Source organism: Odocoileus virginianus, chromosome 5 (genome assembly GCF_023699985.2).
Source record: "Odocoileus virginianus isolate 20LAN1187 ecotype Illinois chromosome 5, Ovbor_1.2, whole genome shotgun sequence".
NCBI lineage: Eukaryota > Metazoa > Chordata > Mammalia > Artiodactyla > Cervidae > Odocoileus > Odocoileus virginianus.
This window is the reverse complement of record NC_069678.1, coordinates 23219265-23241408: the sequence shown is the minus strand read 5'-3', so window position 1 is coordinate 23241408 and position 22144 is coordinate 23219265. Positions and strand designations below refer to the sequence as shown.

General features: G+C 42.2%; 1 protein-coding gene across 1 annotated transcript in view; it reads left to right on the top strand.

Annotated features, from left to right (window-relative positions):
* The first annotated feature begins 4560 nt into the window (after positions 1-4560).
* The window catches only part of ALDH9A1 (aldehyde dehydrogenase 9 family member A1), a 29826-nt gene continuing 12242 nt past the window's right edge, over positions 4561-22144 (top strand). Inside the window, exons 1-6 of the mRNA XM_070467713.1 lie at positions 4561-4776; positions 6816-6961; positions 16319-16448; positions 17248-17382; positions 18842-19038; positions 19685-19825. Coding sequence (XP_070323814.1) covers positions 4590-4776; positions 6816-6961; positions 16319-16448; positions 17248-17382; positions 18842-19038; positions 19685-19825 — 936 coding nt within the window. The 5' untranslated portion in view covers positions 4561-4589. The remainder of the gene's footprint in view (positions 4777-6815; positions 6962-16318; positions 16449-17247; positions 17383-18841; positions 19039-19684; positions 19826-22144) is intronic.

The following is a 22144-nucleotide window of genomic DNA, read 5'->3' as shown; positions in this document are numbered from 1 at the left end:
GCAATTTGATCTCTGGTTCCTCTGCCTTTTCTAAAACCAGCTTGAAAAAAAAAAAAAATTAAAATAAAACCACCTTAAACATCTGGAAGTTCACAGTTCATGTATTGCTGAAGCCTGGCTTGGAGAATTTTGAGCATTACTTTACTAGCATGTGAGATGAGTGCAACTGTGTGGTAGTTTGAGCATTCTTTGGCATTGCCTTTCTTTGGGATTGGAATGAAAACTGCCCTTTTCCAGTCCTGTGGCCACTGCTGAGTTTTCCAAATTTGCTGACATATTGAATGCAGCACTTTCATTGCATCATCTTTCAGGATTTAAAATAGCTCAAGAATGTTCAATGTTCAGACTACCACACAATTGCACTCATCTCACACGCTAGTAAAGTAATGCTGAAAATCCTCCAAGCTAGGCTTCAACAATACATGAACCATGAACTTCCAGATGTTCAAGCTGGATTTAGAAAAGGGAGAGGAACCAGAGATCAAATTGTCAACATCCACTGGATCATAGAAAAAGTAAGATAGTTCCAGAAAAACATCTACTTCTGCTTCATTGACTATGCTAAAGCCTTTGATTGTGTGGATCACAACAAACTGTGGAAAATTCTTCAAAAGATGAGAATACCAGATAACCTTACCTGCCTACTGAGAAATCTGTATACAGGTCAAGAAACAATAGTTAGAACTGGACATGGAACAATGGATTGGTTCCTATTGGGAAAGGAGTATGTCAAGGCTGTATATTGTCACCCTGCTTATTTAACTTATATACAGAGTACATCTTGTGGAATGCTGGGCTGAATAAAGCACAAGCTGGAATCAAGATTGCTGGGAGAAATATCAATAACCTCAGATATGCAGATGATACCACCCTTATGGCAGAAAGTGAAGAGGAACTAAAGAGCTTCTTGATGAAAGTGAAAGAGCTGGCTTAAGACTCAACATTCCAAAAGCTAAGATCATGGCATCCAGTCCCATCACTTCATGGTAAATAGATGGGGCAACAATGGAAACAGTGAGAGACTTTATATTTTTGGGGGTTCCAAAATCACTGCAGATGGTGACTGCAGCCATGAAATTAAAAAATGCTTGCTCCTTGAAAGAAAAGCTGTCACCAACCTAGATAGCATATTAAAAAGCAGAGACATTATTTTGCTGACAAAGATCTGTCTAGTCAAAGCGATGGTTTTTCCAGTAGTCAAGTATGGATGTGAGAGTTGGACTATAAAGAAAGCTGAGCGCCAAAGAATTGACGCTTTTGGACTGTGGTGCTGGAGAAGACTCTTGAGAGTCCCTAGGACTGCAAGGAGATCAAACCAGTCAATCCCAAAGGAAATCAGTCCTGAATATTCTTTGGAAGGACTGATGCTGAAGTGAAGCTCCAATACTTTGTCCACCTGACGCAAAACACTGACTCGTTGGAAAAGACCCTGATGCTGGGCAAGATTGAAGGCAGGAGGAGAAGGGGATGACAGAGGGTGAGATGGTTGGATGGCATCACTGACTTGATACACGTGATTTTGAGCAAGCTCTGGGAATTGGTGATGATGGACAGGGAAGCTTGGCGTGCTATAGTCCATGGGATTGCAAAGTGTCACACATGATTGTGTGACTGAACTGAAAATTGTGAAGTGAGAGAATCCTGAAGAAGCTGTAGAAAGCCTTGCCTAAAAAATTTTGTTAAAACAAACCCTGGGCTCCCTGATTGTGAAATAAGGCTGCAAAAGCTGAATAATCCTCAAAGAAGGACTCCATAACACCTGTTTTAGAACTTGTACTTATCACAGTTTCCTAGAATTTTGGTTAGGACGTGTGTTGATGTACTTTTGTTAGTATTTCTTCTGTTTGAGCTTGATTGGACTTCTTGGATTGGAAAATTTATAATTTTCATGAAATTTAGAAAAATGTGGGGCTTGTCACAAGTAAATAGTCCGCCTACAATGCAGGAGCCACAAGGGACGTGGGTTCGATCCCTGAGTAGGGAAGATCCCCTGCAAGAAGGAATAGCAACCCACTCTAGTATTCTTGCCTGGAGAATAACTAACAGAGGAGCCTGTTGCTCTATAGTCCATGGGATTGCAAAGAATCAGACATACAGAAGCGACTTAGCACACACTGCACTCGAAGACTCCTTACTCGCTAAACTTTAAGTCTCATCTCCCAACTTGACTTCAAAACATTTTCCAAAGTGTTTATCAGTTGTCACTTGAAAAAACAGTGCTACATTCAAATAAGATTGGGAAATCATAGGTTATAACACTGAACAAATTTCTTTCTTCTATTATTTTTTATTGAAGCATAATCAACTTAAAATATTACATTCGCTTCGGGTGTACAACAGAGTGATTCGATATTTCTATATATTATAAAATGATCACCACTGTGAGACTGGTTGCCATATGTTACCATACAAAGTTATTGCAGTATTATTGATTCTATTGCCTATGCTGTACATTATGCTCCTGTGACTCTTTTATTCTGTAACTGGAAGTTTGTACTTCTAATCTCCCTCACTTGTTTTGAACAGATTTCTTTACTGCAGCACTTACTTGAGCTCTAAATGTGCTAATAATTATTGTTAATTTCCAGGAGAAGGATATATTAAGTAGAATCTTTTTTTTTTAATAAGGAACATCTTCCAAAATAAGTGTTCCAAGAGTCATAATTTGGAAACAAAGCTTAGTTGTTTTGAGTGTGGTCCAAGGACTACATGAGTCACCTGCATCAGAATTGTCTGGATGCTTTTTATGACATACAAGATGGTAGCTATGTCTCCATATGTCTGAAGCTGCTCTATGAGAAGATAAAGGAGAGCAGTCTTTGAAAGAACACAGAGAAATTAACCTGTGAGAGTGTCAGAGCAGAAGCACCGGGGGGCCTCTTTCTAACACTATAGGGCCACTGTATTCTTGCTGCACACTTTAGCATGTTCTATGATAGAGAAATCAATGTCTTTCTTACATAAGCATCTGCTAGCTTTGCCTTTGATAATCCAACCAAGCTTGCTGCTGCTGCTGCGTAGTTGCTCAGTCGTGTCTGACTCTGCGACCCCGTGGACTGCAGCCCACCAGGCTCCTCTGTCCATGGGACTCTCCAGGCAAGAACACTGGAATGGCATGGCAATGAATGGCATGCTCCTCCAGGGCATCTTCCTGATCCAGGGAACGAACCCCGGTCTCCTGCACTGCAGGCAAATTCTTTACCAGTACCACCAGGGAAGCCAAACCAAACATAATACCTAATTAATTCAGAGGTGAAGAGAATTAATTCAGAAGTAAAATTAATTTACAAAGTCACTTTGTTACTAATGATGGTGTGATTAATTTAACTCTTCTCTGTTGTTTGTCATATGGAATAGATTTCTCTGTTGTGCTTTCCTGCTAAAGTAAAAAAAAAAAAAAAAAAGAACTCCCTTTTCAAAGTCTGTGTTACCTATTTGAACTTAAAACTCTGTTTTAAACACTGATCTGGAAGAAGAAAGAAGTGTAAACCTCATTATCTGTATGAAGATTGAGGTTTGGAAGATGTGTACCAGATAATCTAAGAGAGTTATAACATGCTCAGCTAGGAGATATTGATAAACAGATAAATAAATATATACTTTCCTGGTTGCTCGACGGCAAAAAATCTGCCTGCAATTTAGGAGAGCTGGGTCCCATGCCTGGGTTGGGAAGGTCCCTTGGAGGAGGGAATGGGTACCCACTCCAGTATTTTTGCCTGGAAAATCCCATGGACAGAGGAGCCTGGCTGACTACAGTCCTTGGGGTCGCAAAGAGCCAGACAGGACTGAACAACTAACACTTTCACTTTCTTTCATTACACACACACACAGACACACACACACACACACACACACACATGCCCTGGCGTGGCAAGTGTGATCTTTTGATCTCAGTTCCTCCATCAGGGGTTCAACGGTGCCTAGTGCAGTGGAAACGGGGAGTCCCAACCCCTGATCTAATCCTCTCCTTTCCTTAGACGGAACGATCAGAAGATCCTAGGCTGATTACATATTGTGATGTACCTGAAAACTCTTGTTTTAAATACTGATCCGGAAGAAGAAAGAGAAAAATGAGACAGTGAGGGGGAGAAAGCGCGTGTGTGTGTGTGCGTGCGTGCGTGCTTGCGTTTGTGTGAAAGACTCTGGTGTGCCACCCAGCCTCTAGACTAAGCGAGGGGCGGACCTGGACCTGGATTAGCCAACTGACCGCCCGGAAAAGTCTCGCTAACTCCGACCCAGGAGGCCGGCCCTCGTCTGGAGGCCCCTCAGCCCGCATCTTGCCCCGCCTCCCGATGCACCGCCCTCCCACTGCCCCGCCTCTTCGCTGCCCCACCTCCAAGCCTCATATTGCCCCGCCTCCCGAAGCCCCTTCCCTCCCGTGACCCCGCCCCTCCCACTGCCCCGCCTCTTCGCTGCCCCACCTCCAGGCCTCATATTGCTCCGCCTCCCACTGCCCCGCCCCTCCTGCGACCTCGCCCCTTCCGTGACCCCGGCCCCTCCCCGCTACCCCACGCCCCAGGCCTCATATTGCCCCGCCCCTCCCTGGCCCCGCCCCTCAGGCTTGGCCCACTCCGCCGCTCCCGCCCCCCATGTTTCTCCGAGCTGGCCTGGCTGCACTGTCTACACTTTCTCCCACCCTCAGGCTTGCTTCTGCTCCGATCGCCGCCATGAGCACTGGCACCTTCGTCGTGTCGCAGCCGCTCAATTACCGCGGCGGGGCCCGCGTGGAGCCTGTGGACGCCTCCGGCACCGAGAAGGCTTTCGAGCCTGCAACCGGTAACGGGTCGGAGACCAGGCGCTAGGGACGGGTCGGAGACCGGGCGCTAGGGACGGGTCGAGGGACGCGGCGGGAGCCAGGGTAGGGGCGACGCTGTGGCGCGAATTGACGCCCCCCCGCCCCAGGGGTGAAACCTGTTCTAACTTCTGAACCTTCGTGTAGTGCATTGAACAGATGCTTATTGAGCACGGGTATTCATGGGGTCGCAAAGAGTCGGACGCGACTAAGCGACTGAACTGAACTGAACTGAAGTGATGGTGTAGAGTATAAAGTTATCTGTGTAGGCAGCTAAGGATGCTGCGCGAACACGGGAGCATCTGGGTCGGGGCAGGAAGGAGTCGTAGAAAAGGAGAGCAGCTCGTGAGTTGCGCGGTGGGGTCAGGGTTAATTTCACAATCGCCTGAACAGAGTCCACAGAGCCCCGCTGGGCAAGGTAGCGTCTTTGTGTTAATTATTAAATTTTAAAGGTAGGACCTCAGTAATGTTTCCAACGGTGCACTTAGAAGAGTTCTAGAAGGACAGGGTGAAAAGAAATACTTGTGCCAAAATGGAGGAGCATGCACAGATGGTTGTAATGAGCGTGCATGATTACTTTGTTGCCGTCCCCTAGTGTTAAAGTATTTCCGGACACGAACCAAAGCTGAGAAAGGGAAATAAAAAATTCTGCTTTTATCCAGTGCTTGATGTGTGCCAAGCACTGTGCCAGGCCCTGGAAACTCCAAAGATCACAAAGCAAATGAGGAAGAGGTTTTTTTGTTTTTGTTTTGCTTGTTTTGGTAGGTTTAATGTTTACGAGGAGAGAAATATAAATGTTTGTGCAAATCAAATAGTATATCCCCAGAGGGATCAAACTGAATTTCAAGAGACTGAAGAATTTAGGTGTGATCAATTACAGTAAACCACAGAGCAGCGACTAGTCAGAGCAGGAAGGGTCCACAGCCACCATCAGGCTCTAATCCTTTAGGCCTCTTGATTTCCCACTCCCATATTGACACAAAAGAAAGAAAAATTACTCTTTATTTTAACTGCCTACAGTATGTGATGTGTGACTCTTAGCCACGGCCTCTATCAATTGGCTACTCAAATTTATAATAAAAATTACAGGTTTGTGAAATCTCTGGAAAAAGCAAGAGTCCCAAATGTTCTTGTAGGAGGGGAAACCTTTAACTGATTTCTTTTTAGTAGTGTCAGTCACAACCCTTAGGATTTGGGTCTAGAAAAACTGATCATTTCATATTTTGCCCAGTGTAGGGAATAGGATTGAAGTAAGAAAATGAAATGGGCTTCTGAGGTGGCTCAGTGGTAAAGAAGGCACCTGCCAGTGTAGGAGATGTGGGTTCGCTCCCTGGTCTGGAAGATCCCCTGGACTTGGAAATGGCAACCCACTCCAGTATTCTTGCCTGGAAAATCCCATGGACAGAGGAGCCTGGCAGGCTACAGTCCATGAGGTCGTAAAGAGTTGGACGTGACTTAGCGACTAAACAACAAAAACAAGAAAATTTGAGATTGGGATTTTTTTCCCTCATATTTGAGAAAAAAATGTTCTTGCTTTTAGGAATATCTTTTCTTGATACTCTATTTATTAACCATGTTCATCAAGTATCAGTAGTATTATATGACTTACATAGAAAACACAGACCAGTGATTTAAAATCAGAGTTCATAACCCAGGAGACTGAATACTTTGATTTTACAAGACCTCTGAGATTATGAAACATTGTTAAGGAGCATTGTGTTATAATTGACAGGAAGTTAACATTAGTAAACCCAAGTGTAAAATCGAGGAGGGCAGGAGTTCTTACCCCAAAGTTCAAGGTATGCTAGGCAAGAGACACAGTCAGTACATTTTTCTGAAGACAAGTCTTCAACTGTTATTAGATTCTTTAAAAGATAAGCTGTTGGTTTAGGGGTAGTCACTAAATCAGACTATACTTAAAAACAAGAAGAGGATCACTAAAAGGAAAATGGATACACAATACTTTATTTAAAATATGTGGCAAACATTTGAAATTTAACACTGTCTTTCCCTGTATTTATAGGTAGAGTGATAGCTACTTTCACATGTTCAGGAGAAAAGGAAGTAAATTTGGCTGTTCAAGATGCAAAGGCTGCCTTTAAAATATGGAGTAAAAAATCTGGCATGGAGCGTTGCCGAATCCTTTTGGAGGCTGCCAGGATAATAAGGGTATGTTTTAATTTAATCTCTTCCAGAAAAGTCCTCTTGCATTGCTCTGTGATTTTTTGTGTGTGTGATGATTTGCAATTAAACTGATGCATTATTAAGTGATACCTTTTAATGATGAGATCCAAAAACATTTCTGTATGCTCACCTTGGTATGTACAACAAGCTTTCCTTCAGTGATTTCTTTCTGGCTCTTGGTTCCTTGTGACACCTCCCTGGGCAGGCTTTCTTTTCCTTCTTTGTTGTAATGATAATGTAGCCTTTGTAGCTTGTCTCCTTTTCTTTTTAACTGTGTGTACTTGTTCCCTTTTTACTGTTTCCTCTGATGACTCTTCAAGTTCACTTTCTTTTTCAGGTTAATTTTCTGCCTTAGTTGCCTGGAATATTTCATAAATTCATTCCTGTTCCCCTCTTATGAAATAAAGTTTAGCTTTTTACAGTCTTAAAAGGCAAAAGTACTAGATTGTCTTTACAGAAAATTAGAAAATTCAGAGGATATACGCCAAAATGTAAATCAGGGATATCTCTCAGCGTAGGACTGTGATGATTTTTTTCCTTATCAGTGTGTTATGTCAGAAACTGGGGGACTGAGAGTTACCCTGTTTGCAAGGTTATATGGGTATTCTGACAAGAAACATAAAGTTTTCTGGATTAGAGAGAGAAAGAGAGTTTATTACTCACAGTAAAATACTTTAGCACTAGTTTTCTGAGCCCCAGTTCTCATGGGGTGATCCAATAAAAGTCAGATGTTATCCTTTTGCATACAGTGGATAGCATTGTAGGAGAGGAACCCTAAAATTATGAGACTCAACTTATAAGGGGCACATCTGACCATTCTCTCCTTTGGAGAAAGGTTACTTATTAAGGTTAATGAGGTGTTGCTCACTGAGCAGATCTCCAAGGTTAAGGGGAAAGGTATCACTAGATCTATTACCCTGGAATGTAAGCAGATGTCTCCAAGAACAGGAAGTAGAGAGCTTTATGTCTCCACATCTTTTCAGAGACCTCCATCTTTAGGGAGATGCTGTCTCTGCCTTCCAAGGCCTTTACTTTTCAGTCAGCTTGCTTGCCAGTGGCCTTTGCAGAAAGCCTGCACCATGCACTAATGTCAAAATGTTCTTGGAGAATTTTCTCCCAACAAGGTATTTTCTTTTATCAAAATTTATTTTTAATTTGGTAGATTAAAAGTAGCAACTCAAAGCTGATAATTTATTATTCTAATTTGCCTCTCACTTTTGCTTGTGCATAAGCATTTGGGTTGTTTTACCTTCTTAAAAACTGGCTCTTATTATAAAATTATTTTTAAAATCCTGAGTAGTACCTATTTTTTTTGCTCTGAAATCGACTATCTAATGTTAATTTTCTTTTCCTTTAAACTCTTCATTCCATTTTCTTTAATATTTTGTATTATATTTTTACAGTCAAAAATATATTACTGTCTTTCTCGAAAGCTCTTGTCTGATGATCATGCCCTGAATCTACCTTTGCTGTTGTTTTTGTTCAGTCACTAAGTCCTGTCTGACTTTTTGCAATCCCATGGACTTTAGCTCTCCAGGCGTCTCTGTCCATGGGATTTCACAGGCAAGAATTCTACAGTGGGTTGCCATTTCCTTCTCAAGGGGATCTTCCTGGACTGATGATCAAACCTGCATCTCCTGCATTGGCAGGCAGATTCTTTAGCCCTGAGCCACCAGGAAAGCCCTGGATCTACCTTTACCTAAGATTATTCTATAACTGAACAGATCCCACCCTCTGACCACAACCTACAATTTAGCCCTTGGTTGTTTTCTTTCAGTGATTTTTCTAGTTAATCGTGATCTATAGTTCCTTGCCTGTTCCATTTTTAAACTATGCACAATTATCTTCTATGAGATAAAAACATTTACATTTACTCACATTTTAGCATATCTCGTGTTCTCCATTCCTTTGGGAAGGCCCAGATGTCTATGTTACCATTATTATTTCTGCTTGGAGAGATTTCTTTAGCATGTTTTATAGTGCAGATTTGCTAGGGATGTTCTTTTAACTTTTGTATGTCTGAAAGTCTTTATTTCACTTTCATTATTCGTGTATTTACATTAGTTTTAAAATTCGTGTGTATTTTTGGCTGTGCTGTGTCTTCCCTGCTGTGTGTGGCTTTCTCTAGTCGCTGTAGGCAGGGGCTGCCCTCTAGCTGGCAGTGTGCAGGCTTCTCACTGCGGTGCTTTCTTGTGTTGCAAATCACGGGCCCTAGGGCTTGCAGGCTTCAGTTGTTGCTGTTGCTAGGGCTCAGTAGGCGAAGCCTGTGGGCTCTGGAGTGGCGCCTGGGCTTAGTTGCCCCGAGGCATGTGAAATCTTCCTGGACCAGGGATCAAAGCCATATCCCCTGAATTGCAGGCGGATTCTTTACCACTGGGATGTCCTTGCTTTCATTCTGAAAAAGAGTTCTAGATAAAATAATTCTAGATTGACAGTTTTTTCTTTCAGTACCTTAAAGATGTTGCATTGCTGTCTTCTGACTTGTTTCAGAAGAGAAGTGTGCTGTGGTTCTTATATTTGTTCCCCTCTATTAAGTATTTTTTACCTCTGGCTGCTTTTAAGATTTTCTTCTTATCACCAGTTTTAAAAAAGTTCATTGTCTTTTGATGCAGTTTTCTTTATATTTCTTTTGTTTGGAGTTTCTCTTGAATTTGTACATATATAGTTAAATTTGGAAAAATTTTGGCTATTATTTCTTTAGATATTTCTTCTGCCCCCACTCTTCTATTTCTTCTTCTTCAGAACCTCCAGTTACATATACCTTGGGCTACTTGAAACTGTTCTACAGCTCACTAATGATCTGTTCATTTCTCCCCGTTTTTCTCTCTGTGTTTCATTTTGGGTAATTTCCATTGTTTTGCATAAAGTTCATCTACCTTTTCTTCCATAGTGTCTAATCTGCTGTTAATCCCATCTGGTGTATTTTTCATCTCTGGAAGTTCAATTTGAGTCTTTTTGTTGTTGTTCCATGTTGCTCCTTAACATGTTCATGTTTTCCTCTACTTTCTAGAAAACATGGCATATAGTAATAATAACTTTTAATATCCCCATCTGCTGATTGTGACATCTGCCAATTCTGAATCTGTTTCTATTGATTGACTTTTTCCTCCTGGTTAGATGTTATATAACTTTGCTGTTTTTCATGACTGGTTTTTTTTCCTCCTGGTTAAATGTTATATAACTTTCCTATCTTTTGCATGTCTAGTAATTCGTTATCACTAGACATTGTGAGTTTTATGTGTTGGATGCTGAATATTCTTATACTTTAAAAGTTATTAATGAGCTTTGCTCTGGGACACAGTGAAGTTAACTTGGAATTAGTTTGATCCTTGCAAGACTTGTTTCTGGGCTTTGTTAGGTGTGATCAGAACAGCTAATTTTCCCCCACTATTGAATACCCTTCTGAATACCTAGCTTGATGCTCTGTGTACTAGTGAGGTTTTTCTTAATGTGGCTGGTGGGCATATGAACTATTCATGCCCCTGTGTGAGTTCTGGGATATTTTTTACACCTTCTTGGTTAGTTTTTTCCTAGCCTTGGGTAGTGTCCTCACACTGACCAGTTCTCGGATGAAGGCTTAAGGGGGATCTCTGGGATTCTTCTGTGCAGCCCTCTTCTCTCCTATACCTAGAGTAAATACTGCAGCCATCACATAGTCCTGAACTCCCAACCTGTTTCCTCAACTCAGAGTATCTGTTAGGCCCCACCTAAGGCCCTCTTACTGGCTCTCTGATAGAGACTCTTTCCAGGCAGCAGGCAAGAACACATGTAGGCTCACCTCATTTGTTTCCTTCTCCCAGGATCACTGTCCTGAGCTGTCCAGTGTTCAGTGTCTGAAAATTGCTGTTTTGTGAAAATTGTTGTTTTGTGTACTTTATCTGGTATTTTTAGTTGCTCAAGGATGGAGCCTATATCTGATCCCTATTACTCTACCTTAGCCGGAAGCCCATTGACTCCTAGTGAAATGAACAGTTTTCTGTATGCGTATTAGTCTTACATTTCCCTTTTCACTTTGAATCTTTTGATGCTTTTTATCAAATTGTAAAGATCTTAATGGTAGGTGCCAATCATTTCTAAGTTGGGCCTCCTTAGGAAAGTAACTATCATGTAGCTTTAAAAGGAGAGAGAAGATGTATTTTAAAACTGTAATGTATTTTAACACTATTTACATATAGAAAAGATTGCGTGTGTAGATTATGCACTTGCCTTCAGGCACTCTTTTGCTCAGCTCTGCCTCTTGAAGCAAGCAGGGGCTCAGGCTTATTAAGGTTTAATGGGCATGTCTTTGCTCATGCGGTTCTTTTATAAAAGCTAGACACTTAAGCTTCCTTGGCAGTTTGAAATGGAGGAGGGGGATGGGGCTTTTCTTCTTCCCTTTCATCCAGTGGACCCGTGGTCAGGTCACATGAGAAGCAGGGTGGCCGAGAAAAGGATGGGGTAGATATGAAGCACATGTTTCCCCAGAGATGCTTGTAGCATTGCATTGTCATGGTGGACAGTTTTGTTTTAAGGTGGCTCTTGAACCTAGAAGGGGCAGGGAACTTGCATTGTTTCCCCTTCCCATCTGCCCTCCTTACCCCATGAGGGTGAAGGACCCCCATCTCCCTGAACGCAGTGTTACATGTTAGAGACTCGCTGCGACTGCTTGGTGGTCTCATCAGGGTCTTTTTTATGGTCCTTGTAAGGTCCGTCAGAAGGCCCCACAGTGGCTTTTTAGAAATAACCTTTTGCATGAGGATAGAGGATGTTGGAATAAGACAGGAAAAATTTCAAAAGACCAGCCAATAGATTGAATTTTCTCTTTGAGTTGAAACCCTGAAACAGTCCTCAAAACTAATTGCCTGTCCATTCTTTACCAAAGGAAAAAAAAAGATCTTAATGAAACTTCCTTTCTTAGTAAATATTCCAAGGCTTTTCAGCAATAGTCACAGATTACTTTCTGTCTGTTCACACTTGTATTAGTGTGAAAGACGACAGCATTTCACTTTTGCCAGTTTAATATTTCTTCATGTGTTTGAGGTGTAACACTGATTTCATCAGTGTGTTTATGCTGGTTAGTGAACTGGTACCTACCTCCTCTTTAGGGGCTAGTTCCCCTCTTGCATTATAGAGATGAAGTTTAAGTCACTTGTGGTTGATCATGCCTTTTGAAAATGTGTTTTACATTGATCATACTCAATACATCCGAGAAATGGGATGATTCACAGCTGGTTAAAGAACTGTTACATCAGAACTGATGGCTTCTTGTCTTCCTAGGTACCCTCTTTCCAGTATCAGTAACTGGGAAACAAATTAATTGTTAAAAAGTTGTTTTGGTGAGTATAGAATCAGGAAAGAGAAGGTAAATTGTTGGTTTGAAAGGCAATTTAATTTAGACTATGTTTGGATGTAAAAAAATCATCCTTTCTGAAGAAACATGTCTACTCAGTAATTGCAGAATTTGTTTAGAACTTACTGACTTCCTTTTTAAGAAGTAAGCTCCTTGAAGGAAGAAACTGGATCTGTCCTTCTTTTCTTAGTAAAAGTGTGAAATGATTGTCCAGCTCCACTTCCCTTCATTGTTGTTCTGGGGTTTTATGCTGTTACTTCATCTGGAACATATTTCTGTGCTGTCTCCCGTGTCTAAGTCTCTCTGTTTGTGGCCTCCATTCTGCAGGCTGCAGGGGAGTTGTTCCTCTTGTTCCTGGCATCTGCGCCTCATGGATGAGGCTGGTTTAGAGGCTTGTGCAGGCTTCCTGCGGGGAGGGACTGGTTCCTGCCTACTGGTGGGTCTTATCCCTCTGGTGGGCAGGGCCGTGTCAGGGAATGTGTCTAGAGGTGGTGTTAGGCTCAGGTAGCCTTCAGGTAGCCTCTCTGCTGATGGATGGGGCTGTGTTTCCGCCCTGTTGGTTGTTTGGCCCAAGGCATCCCAGCACTGGGGCCTATAGGCTGTTGGGGGACCAGGTCTTGGTGCCAAAATATCAGCCTTCAGGAGAGCTCATGCCAGTGAGTATTCTGTGGTCCCTCTGCCGCTGATGTCCTCGTCCCCACTGTAAACTAAAGCCAGCCACCCTCCGCCTTCTCAGGAGACAGTCAGAGACCAGCAGGTAGGTCTGACCCAGGCTCCTGTGGGGTCACTCGCTGCTTTTTCCTTGGGTTCTGGTGTGCATGAGATCTTCTGTGCGTCCTCCAAGAGTGGAGTTTTTTATCTCTTCACTCCTGTGGGGTCCCTGTAGTTAAGACCTGCTGATCTTCAAAGCCAAACACTCTGGGGGCTCCTCCTCCTCATGCCAGCCTTCCAGCCTGGGGTGCCTGACGTGGGGCTCAGAACTCTCACTCCTGTGGGAGAACCTCTGCACTGTAATTATTTTCCAATTTGTGGGTCACCTCCTGGGGAGTATGGGGCTTGACTAGATTACCAGTGTACTGCCCCCATCATCTTGTTGTGACTTTGTCTTTGGATGCAGAATAGCTTTTCAGGTAGGTTCTGATCTTTCTTGCTGATGGCTGTTCAGCAGTTAGTTGGGATTTTGGTGTTTTCCTGGAAGGAGGTGAGTTCAAGTCCTACTCTGTCATCTTTTCTGGAATCCAGCAAATGTGGAATGAATGAATCAAAGCACTTCATACCTCCGGTCTTTGTAGAAATAGACCATGTCTGATTATCATTATCAAAGCGCCCTTTCCTGTATTTCATCTGTCCGTGCTTTCTGAGATCTGCACCTGTTAGACACTTGTGTTAGACACTTGTGCTAATTTCTGTTGCCATTTCATTTTGCTTCTGGCCAGCCATACTGATTGTCACTTTTAGTAAGAGATTCATCTTTTCCTTGTCAGTTGTTCAATTCATGTTTTATGTACAGATTTTGACCACGTTTTTTTAATTAAAATCGGATCTGTAATAACAAATGCCTGTTTCTTACATATTCAGATTTTCTAACTAAGTTCATTTACTCTTGGCTGTGCTCCGTCTTTGTTGCCGTGAGGACTCTTCGCCAGCTGCGCTGATCCGGGGCTGCTTCGCTGCAGCATGCCGTCTTCTCATTTCAGTGGCTTCTCGTTGCAGAGCATGGGCTCCAGAGCGCATGGGTTTCAGCAGTTGTGGCACGTGGACCCAGTAGTTCCCACTCCCCAGCTCTAGACCATAGCTCAGTGGTTGTGGCGCATAGGCCTAGTTGCTTCATGGCATGTGGCATCTTCCCAGATCAGTGATCGAACCTGTGTCTAGGAGACACAGGTTGGTGCAAAAGTAATTGCAGTTTTGCATTGTTGAACTTTGCCATTTGATCCTGGATTACATTCTTAAATGTGATTATGTTATATATCATTTTAATGTGCATTTCTCTCTTTGTGTGTGTGTTTTTTTTTTTTACTAATGACTTATTGCTTGCTGTTTATTTTATATTTATTTTAGACTATAGAAATGATGTTAGGCAGAAAGCAAATTCGAGTGACTTTTTTATTAGAGTTCAAAATGGGTCATAAAGGAGTGGAGACAACTTGCAACAACATGTTTGGCCTAGGAACTGCTAATGAATATACAGTGCAGTGGTGGTTCAAGAGGTTTTGCAGAGGAGATGAGAGTCTTGAGGATGAGGAGCATAGTGGCCGGCCATCGGAAGTTGACAATGACCAATTAAGAGCCATTATCAAAGCTGATCCTCTTAACAGCTACACGAGAAACTGCACAAGAACTCGAAGTTGATCATTCTATGTTCATTTGGCGTTTGAAGCAAATTGGAAAGGTGAAAACACTTGATGAGTGGGGGCCTCATGAGCTGACCAAAAACTTAAAAAATCGTCGTTCTGAAGTGTTGTCCTCCCATATTCTGTGGAACAACAAACCATTTCTTGGTCAGAATGTGATGTGCAATGAAAAGTGGATTTTATATGACAACCAGCAACAACCAGCTCAGTGGCTGGACCAAGAAGAAGCGCCTGAGCGCGTCCCAAAGCCAAATTTGCACCCAAAAAAGGTCATGGTCATTGTTAGGTGGTCTGCAGCCGGTCTGATCCACTATAGCTTTCTAAGTCCTGGCAAAACCACTACATCTGAGAAGTATGCCCAGCAAATTGATGAGATACACTGAAAACTGCAATGCCTGCAGCTGGTATTGGTCAACAGAAAGGGCCCAGTTCTTCTCCATGATAAGGCCCGACTGCATATTGTACTGCTAAAAGTTGTACAAACTTCAAAAGTTGAGAGAATTGGGCTTCATTTGCCATATTCACATGACCTCTTGCCAACTGATGACTATTTCTTCAAGCATCATGACAACTTTTTGCAGGGAAAATGCTTTCACAACCAGCAGGAAGCAGAAAATGCTTTCCAGGAGTTTGTTGAATCCTGAAGCATGGATTTTTATGCTACAAGAATAAAAAAGCTTATTTCTTGTTGGCAAAAATGTGTTGATTGTCATGGTTCCTATTTTGATTAGTAAAGGTGTATTTGAGCCTAGTTATAGTGATTTAAAATGCATGGTCCAAAATTGCAATTACTTTTGTAGCAACCTATATATTGGCTGGTGGATTCTTTACCGCTGAGCCACCAGGGAAACCTCAATATTCAATTTTTTCATCTCCTTTGGGCACATTATTTAATTTTTCAGGTCTAATTTCCAAAATCTTTTTGTTCATTTTTGGGCCATCTGTAGTACCTCTTAAGTTGTGTAATCTACATCTGGAAGCAGAATTTGAAAAGACAATTGATGAGTAATGAGCATTAGAAAATAATTATCTTGTGACTTTGGCATGCTGCATTTCTTTGGGTGAATTAAACCCATTTGTGTCGATGTGTGTTTGGCTGTTTTGTACAGTTTTCCTAAGGACTCTTCATTCTTACTGTATACTTGCAGTGTGTTAGTCACTCAGTCTTGTCCGACTCTTTGCAACCCCATGGACTGCATTCCTCCAGGTTCCTCTGTCCATGGAATTCTCCAGGCAAGAATAGTGGAGTGGGTTTCCATTCCCTTCTCCAGGGGATCTTCCTGACCCAGGGATCAAACTCAGGTGTCCTGCGTGGCAGGCAGATTCTTTACTGTCTGAGCCACCAGGAAAACCTCATGCACAAATATCTGTACATATTTGTGCAGGAGTACATATATAATATTTCTCAAAACAGTCCTTTTCTAATTAATCTTGGAATGAGGTGTTGGTCTTGGTTCTGTGACCCTTACTTGATGGGGAGAACAGGGTACTGTTTAGCAATAACTTTCATCTCTTCCAGATGTCACAGCCATTCCTTTTTGTTGGGAGTTCAAGCTGCTACTGTTTTTAGAAATTAGGCAATGTGTTCTGTTTTGATTGTTGAACATGTTGAGGTGTATGGTAATTTGTCTTCAGTCTGGCCCTCTGTTTTGCCTGAAGGAACGACGGGATGACATCGCCACTGTGGAGACGATCAACAATGGGAAGTCCATCTTTGAGGCCCGCTGGGACATTGACACTTCCTGGCAGTGCTTGGAGTACTATGCAGGCTTGGCGGGGTCCATGGCCGGTAAGCCCAGCTCAGAGGAAGCGGGGAGTGGGGCCTGGAGGAGTAGGGGACAGATTTTGGAATTAAGACAGACCTGAGTTAGAATCTTGGACTTAACACTCTCTACTTGGGTGTCACTGAGAATTACTGTATCTTTATTTAAACGGAAGGTCGTCCCTATCTTCTTGGTTATTAGAAGGACTAGATGAGATGATGTATTGGGTTGTAGTTTTTCCATAGGATTGTATGGAAAAACCTGAACAAACTTTTTGCCCAACCCAATATATAAAGCACCTAACCTTTTAGCTGAGGTGTAGACAAGGTTGTGGAAAAACCAGTTCTTGCAAGACTCAGTGAGTACATCATATTTATTAGTTTTACTTACTCAGCAAAAAATTTTCTTTTACTGTCTAGGAAGTGTCCATCAGTTCACATGTTGGCTGGGTTAGCCAGGCCCAGGAGGTCAGTGGGGAGTGAGAAGGCTGAGGTTCAGGGTCCTTTGACTGTTTAGCTGCCAAGTCTTTCCCCATTTCTGTTCCATTTCACCTGAGTTACGTAGTGGATGCTTGGTAAGTTTTTAGAGGATTATATTGAGTGGAAAGAACGTTAGCTTGAAGGATAATAAGGATTTGTTATGTGGAGAGAACATGCAGAAGCAGTGTAAGAATAGCTATAGTGAACAAAAGACCAGAGGCACGGTGAGCCCAGGGGCTGGGGGATGGAGGTGGTGGTCTGACTGGAGGCCAGAGTGAGTCCGGGTGCTGGGGAGCTCTTGGGACAGGCGGCCCTGCACTGCTCTCTGTCCTCTTTGTCCCCTCAGGCGAGCACATCCAGCTCCCCGGTGGGTCCTTTGGCTACACCAGAAGGGAACCACTAGGGGTGTGTGTTGGAATAGGAGCGTGGAACTACCCCTTTCAGATCGCCTGCTGGAAGTCGGCTCCGGCTCTGGCTTGTGGTAAGAATGGATTACTCTTCCGCCTGTGAGCTACCCTTTCTCCCTGGCATGATTTCACCCCTGCCCTGCCCCCTGGGGAGCTTTGAGGTTATACATTATTCCCATTTTTATTGATTTTTGTTTATGGGAAGGAAGAAAGTTAATTTTGGTCTTGGAGATTTTATTATTATTATTTTTTTAACTGTCCAATGAATTAGATTTGTGCTACTTGTAAGTTCTCTTCCTTTATGGACTAGAATTCTGAGCATCAATTTCTGTATAGCAGGTAGCACTTGGGAGTTGACTTCATTTAGGAAGCAGAAGGTCAGCTTCTTCATTTGTGCCTTAAGACAGAAAGACGAGGTTTCCATTAGAGAAGCTTTGGTTGATTAACAAAAAGGTTTCTTACACTATTTAAAGAGAAGAATCTGTGGGAAAAGAAGACATTATGTCTTAGAAAAAGCTCTCAGGTTAAAAGAGCTCTAGTATTAAGACACTGTATTGAAATGCAGCTTTTTTCTTGATGTTGCTTTATGTTCACTTTGCACATTTCTCTGTGATAGAGGAGAAATAGGATTAAGTTACTAGCCTTGCAGACTCTCATCAAATTACTTAACCTTTCTATCTTCAGTTTCAGCTTTTATAAAATGGGGTCTAATCATGCCTACTTCATACCGCCGTTGCAAATGTTAAATGAGGTTAATATATGCGAAAAGCTGTAGGTATATAAGGTATTAGTAGTTGAGACACTGCAAGTGTGTGGCTTGGTCTGTTTCATGAGAGAAACTAAGGAGGGAAGAACAAGATAGGTTTACTTATTAATAGAAGAAGGAAATGGCAACCTACTCCAATATTCTTGCCTAGAAAATCCCATGGACAGAGGAGCCTGATAGGTAATGGTCCATGGGGTCGCAAAGAGTCAGACACGACTGAATGATTTCACTTTCACTTATTAATAATATTTTTTGGCCTAGCATTTGATGGGAAACAAGAAACAATTCGGGCTGTTTTTTTTAATTTTTAATTTTATATTGCATGTAGCTGATTAACAATGTTGTGATAGTTTGAGGTGAACAGTGAAGGGACTCAGCCAATCACATGTATCCATTCCACCCCAAACTCCCCTCCCACCCAGGCTGCCATATAATAGTGAGTAGAGTTCCGTGTGCTCTGCGGTAGGTCCTTGCTGGTTATCAGTTTGAAATATAGCAGTGTGTACATGTTGATCCCAAACTTCCTAACTATCCCTTCCCTCCATCCTTCCCCACTGGCAGCCATAAGTTAGCTTTCCAAGTCTGTGAGTCTGTTTCTGTTATTTTATAAATAAGTTCATTTGTCCCATTTCTTTTTAGATTCCCCATATAAGGGTTATCACACAATATTTCTCAGTTGGAGCTGTTCTTGATGTGTCCTCCTTGTCCTGTCTTCAGAGGATCTCCAGTCTTAAAAATCTTTCTGTGCTTTTGTCTCGGCGATGCAGGTAACGCCATGGTCTTTAAACCTTCTCCCTTCACGCCCGTGTCGGTGTTGCTGCTGGCTGAAATCTATACTGAGGCTGGAGTCCCTCCGGGGCTCTTCAACGTGGTGCAAGGAGGGGCTGCTACAGGCCAGCTTCTGTGTCAGCATCGTGATGTGGCCAAGGTCTCCTTCACTGGAAGTGTGCCCACCGGCTCAAAGGTGAAGGCGAAACCAGTAGGGGTGTCTGGCTGTGGCATCTAGATGTGGCCGTGTCAGGCCTCCCCAGAGTGTGTGTTGGAGGCTCGTCCTCTGATTTTGCCTGGCTTGCATTGGCAGGGAGGCTGTACATGTTATTGGGCCAGGGTCTGAGGTGGACTTGAGAAGTGGGAAGGAGCAGTTAGTGCAGCCCAGCTGGGGATGGGAGTCGTCCTCTGCCTGTGTCTGAGAGGTCGGACCGCGGGCTGCCACTTGTATTCTTTGGTCACTTAACCTCATCTGTAGCTGCTGCCTCTGAATAAAGGGTGTTTTCCCAGTGTGTTCAGATTCATCGTTTTGACCTTAATTTGTGCTCTGAGTTCTGTCAGCCTGGAACACAGTTACAGCAATACAAAAGCATTTCTGCCCATGACAGATGAGTTGACAGGTTGTCTTAAATGAACTCCCTCTGAAGAATATGCAATTCTGTAGATTCTCTTCAGTGTTCTGGAAAAGAACACTTCAAGTAGACTAAGGACAGAGTGTACTGGGAACAAGACTGCAGGTCACAGGTAGTTCAACACGACTTTTCAGGGTCACGGTCTGCTTAACCTAGCATGTAATCTCATGGGTGTTAAACTTCTCGCTGCTTTTGTTCTTGTCCTGTAAGATCATGGAGATGTCTGCTAAAGGAATCAAACCGGTTACCCTGGAGCTTGGAGGCAAGTCTCCGCTCATCATCTTCTCGGACTGTGACCTGAAGAACGCTGCAAAGGGGGCGCTGATGGCCAACTTCCTCACTCAAGGCGAGGTGTGTGCCCGGCCCTGAAGGAGATGTGAGGGTGTCTGCGCCTTTCATGTCGCAGCATGTGTTTTGGTTTTTGTTAATGTATTTATTTTTTACTTTGAAGGATAATTAATTGCTTTACAGAATTTTGCTGTTTTCTGTCAAACCTCAACATGAATCAGCCTTAGGTATACATATATCCCCTCCCTTTTGAACCTCCCACAGCATGTTTTAAAGCTTCTTATTTTGAAATAATTTCAGGCTTACAGAAAAGTTGCACAGATCATACAAAGAATTCTCATATACCTTTGAACCAGGTTCTTCAGTGTTCACTTTTTATCACATTTACCATTCTGTCTGTCTTTGCATGGGTTTCCTTGATGGCTCAGACAGTAAAGAATCTGCCTGCAATACAGGAGACCTGGGTTCAGTCAACTCAGGAGATCTGAGTTGGACACGACGGAGCAGCCAACACTTTCACTTTTCACTTACTATCTGTGCATGCATATGCATGTTACTATATTTTTCTGAACTGTTTGAAAGTTGCAAACGGAAGATCCCTAACCTCTCCATTCATATGTGTATTTCTCAAAAAAAAGTGAAAGTGGAGTCCGACTCTTTGCAACCCCATGGACTGTAGCTTACCAGGCTCGTCCGTCCATGGGATTTTCCAGGCAAGAGTACTGGAGTAGGGTGAAAGTGCCTTCTCCAGGGGATCTTCCCAACCCAGGGATTGAACCAAGGTCCCCTGCATTGCAAACGATGCTTTACCATCTGAGCCACCAGGGAAGCCTATTGCCTTCTCTTAAATAAGCACAATACAGTTAGTAGACTCTGTAACTTGGTGTTAATGTAGTACTGTTATTCAGTCATAACCCTTATTTCAGATTTCTGCATTTGTTTGACTAATGTCCTTTTAGAAACAGCTGCTTTTTTGCTGGTTCAAGATCTAATCCAGGAAGATGTGTTGCATTTACTTGTGGTGTCTCTTTAATTTTATTTAATCTGGAATAGTTCTAAAGTCATTCTGATCTTTCAATACCTTGACATTTTAGAAGAATCAACCCATTTATTTTGTAAAATGTTCCTCATTTTGGGTCTGTTTAGTTTAGTCTTTTTTTTTTTAATTGGATTTAGTTTATGGATTTTTGTCAAAACGCCACAAAAAATGGTATTTTACAGTGGTGTTGTTGACTTTGATCACCCACTTAAGGTGGGTCTTTACAGTGAAGTTGCTGTTTTTTCCTTTGAGGTTAATAAGTGTCTTGTAGTAGATCAAGTGAGACTACCTTGTTCCTTATCAAACTAGTTTTAGCACCCTTTGATGTTCCCTAGAACCTTTTTTTCTGGTGGTCACCAAGTGGTGATTTTCCAATTCTGTTATTCCTTCGACATTTATTTAGTTTACTGCCTATTGCAAGAAAGAACTTTTTCCTCCATCTCCCTAGTTTGTTTTTTTCATTCATTTACTTTTATCAACATGAACCTATGGATTCTTACCTCAGTCTGTGAGTTACTATTATTAATTTTGATGCTCAAATAATTGAAGATTCTGCTGGCGGGAGCCTCTTTCTGTGACTTTTTGATATGTCCCCATTATTCTTTGAGCACTGTTTTACTTCCTGGCATAGCAAGGTGTTCTAACTGTGGTGGAACTCTGGAATAAGCTATTTCTGTAAGAAGACTTGGTTCCATTTAATGGTAAATGGTTTTTAGAAATGAAGATCTGGGTGCCAGATATACTTGTTTCTGCTAGAGTATTATTGCTTCTGGGTCTTGTCAGAGTCCAGAGCCAGGAAATACATATTGATATTTGGCATATGTGTATGTATGTACACACATATCTATTTATATCTGTCTGATTAATAGCTATATGTTTATACAGATATTTCCAATCATTCCAATGTTGCAAGGTTTATTTTAGCCTCCTCCCTTCCATGTTCATAATTTCCTTCTCTGATAGTGAAACATTTAGCATCCATTACTGACAATACATGTAATTGCTCAGTCCTAGAATATGTTTATAATAGTTTCAGATTTGTACTTGCATTACTGTGAAAAATAAACCTTCCTAACTAGCTTGCAACCTTCTTTCTATAGTTCTTTTTGGTTTTAGCCTAAGGGTATATAGTTAAAATCTGTGTTCAGGAATTAATGAGTCAGTTCTTCTTTCACCACCCCCTTCAATATGGTTATGATATTCACTTTATTTTAAATTGAGATCTTATTTTTTGATTTATTATTTTATTGTTTTGGCTGCACCGCATAGGATGTAGGATCTTAGTTCCCTGACCAAAGATTGAACCCGGAACCCAGCAGTGAAAGCATGGGGTCCTAACCACT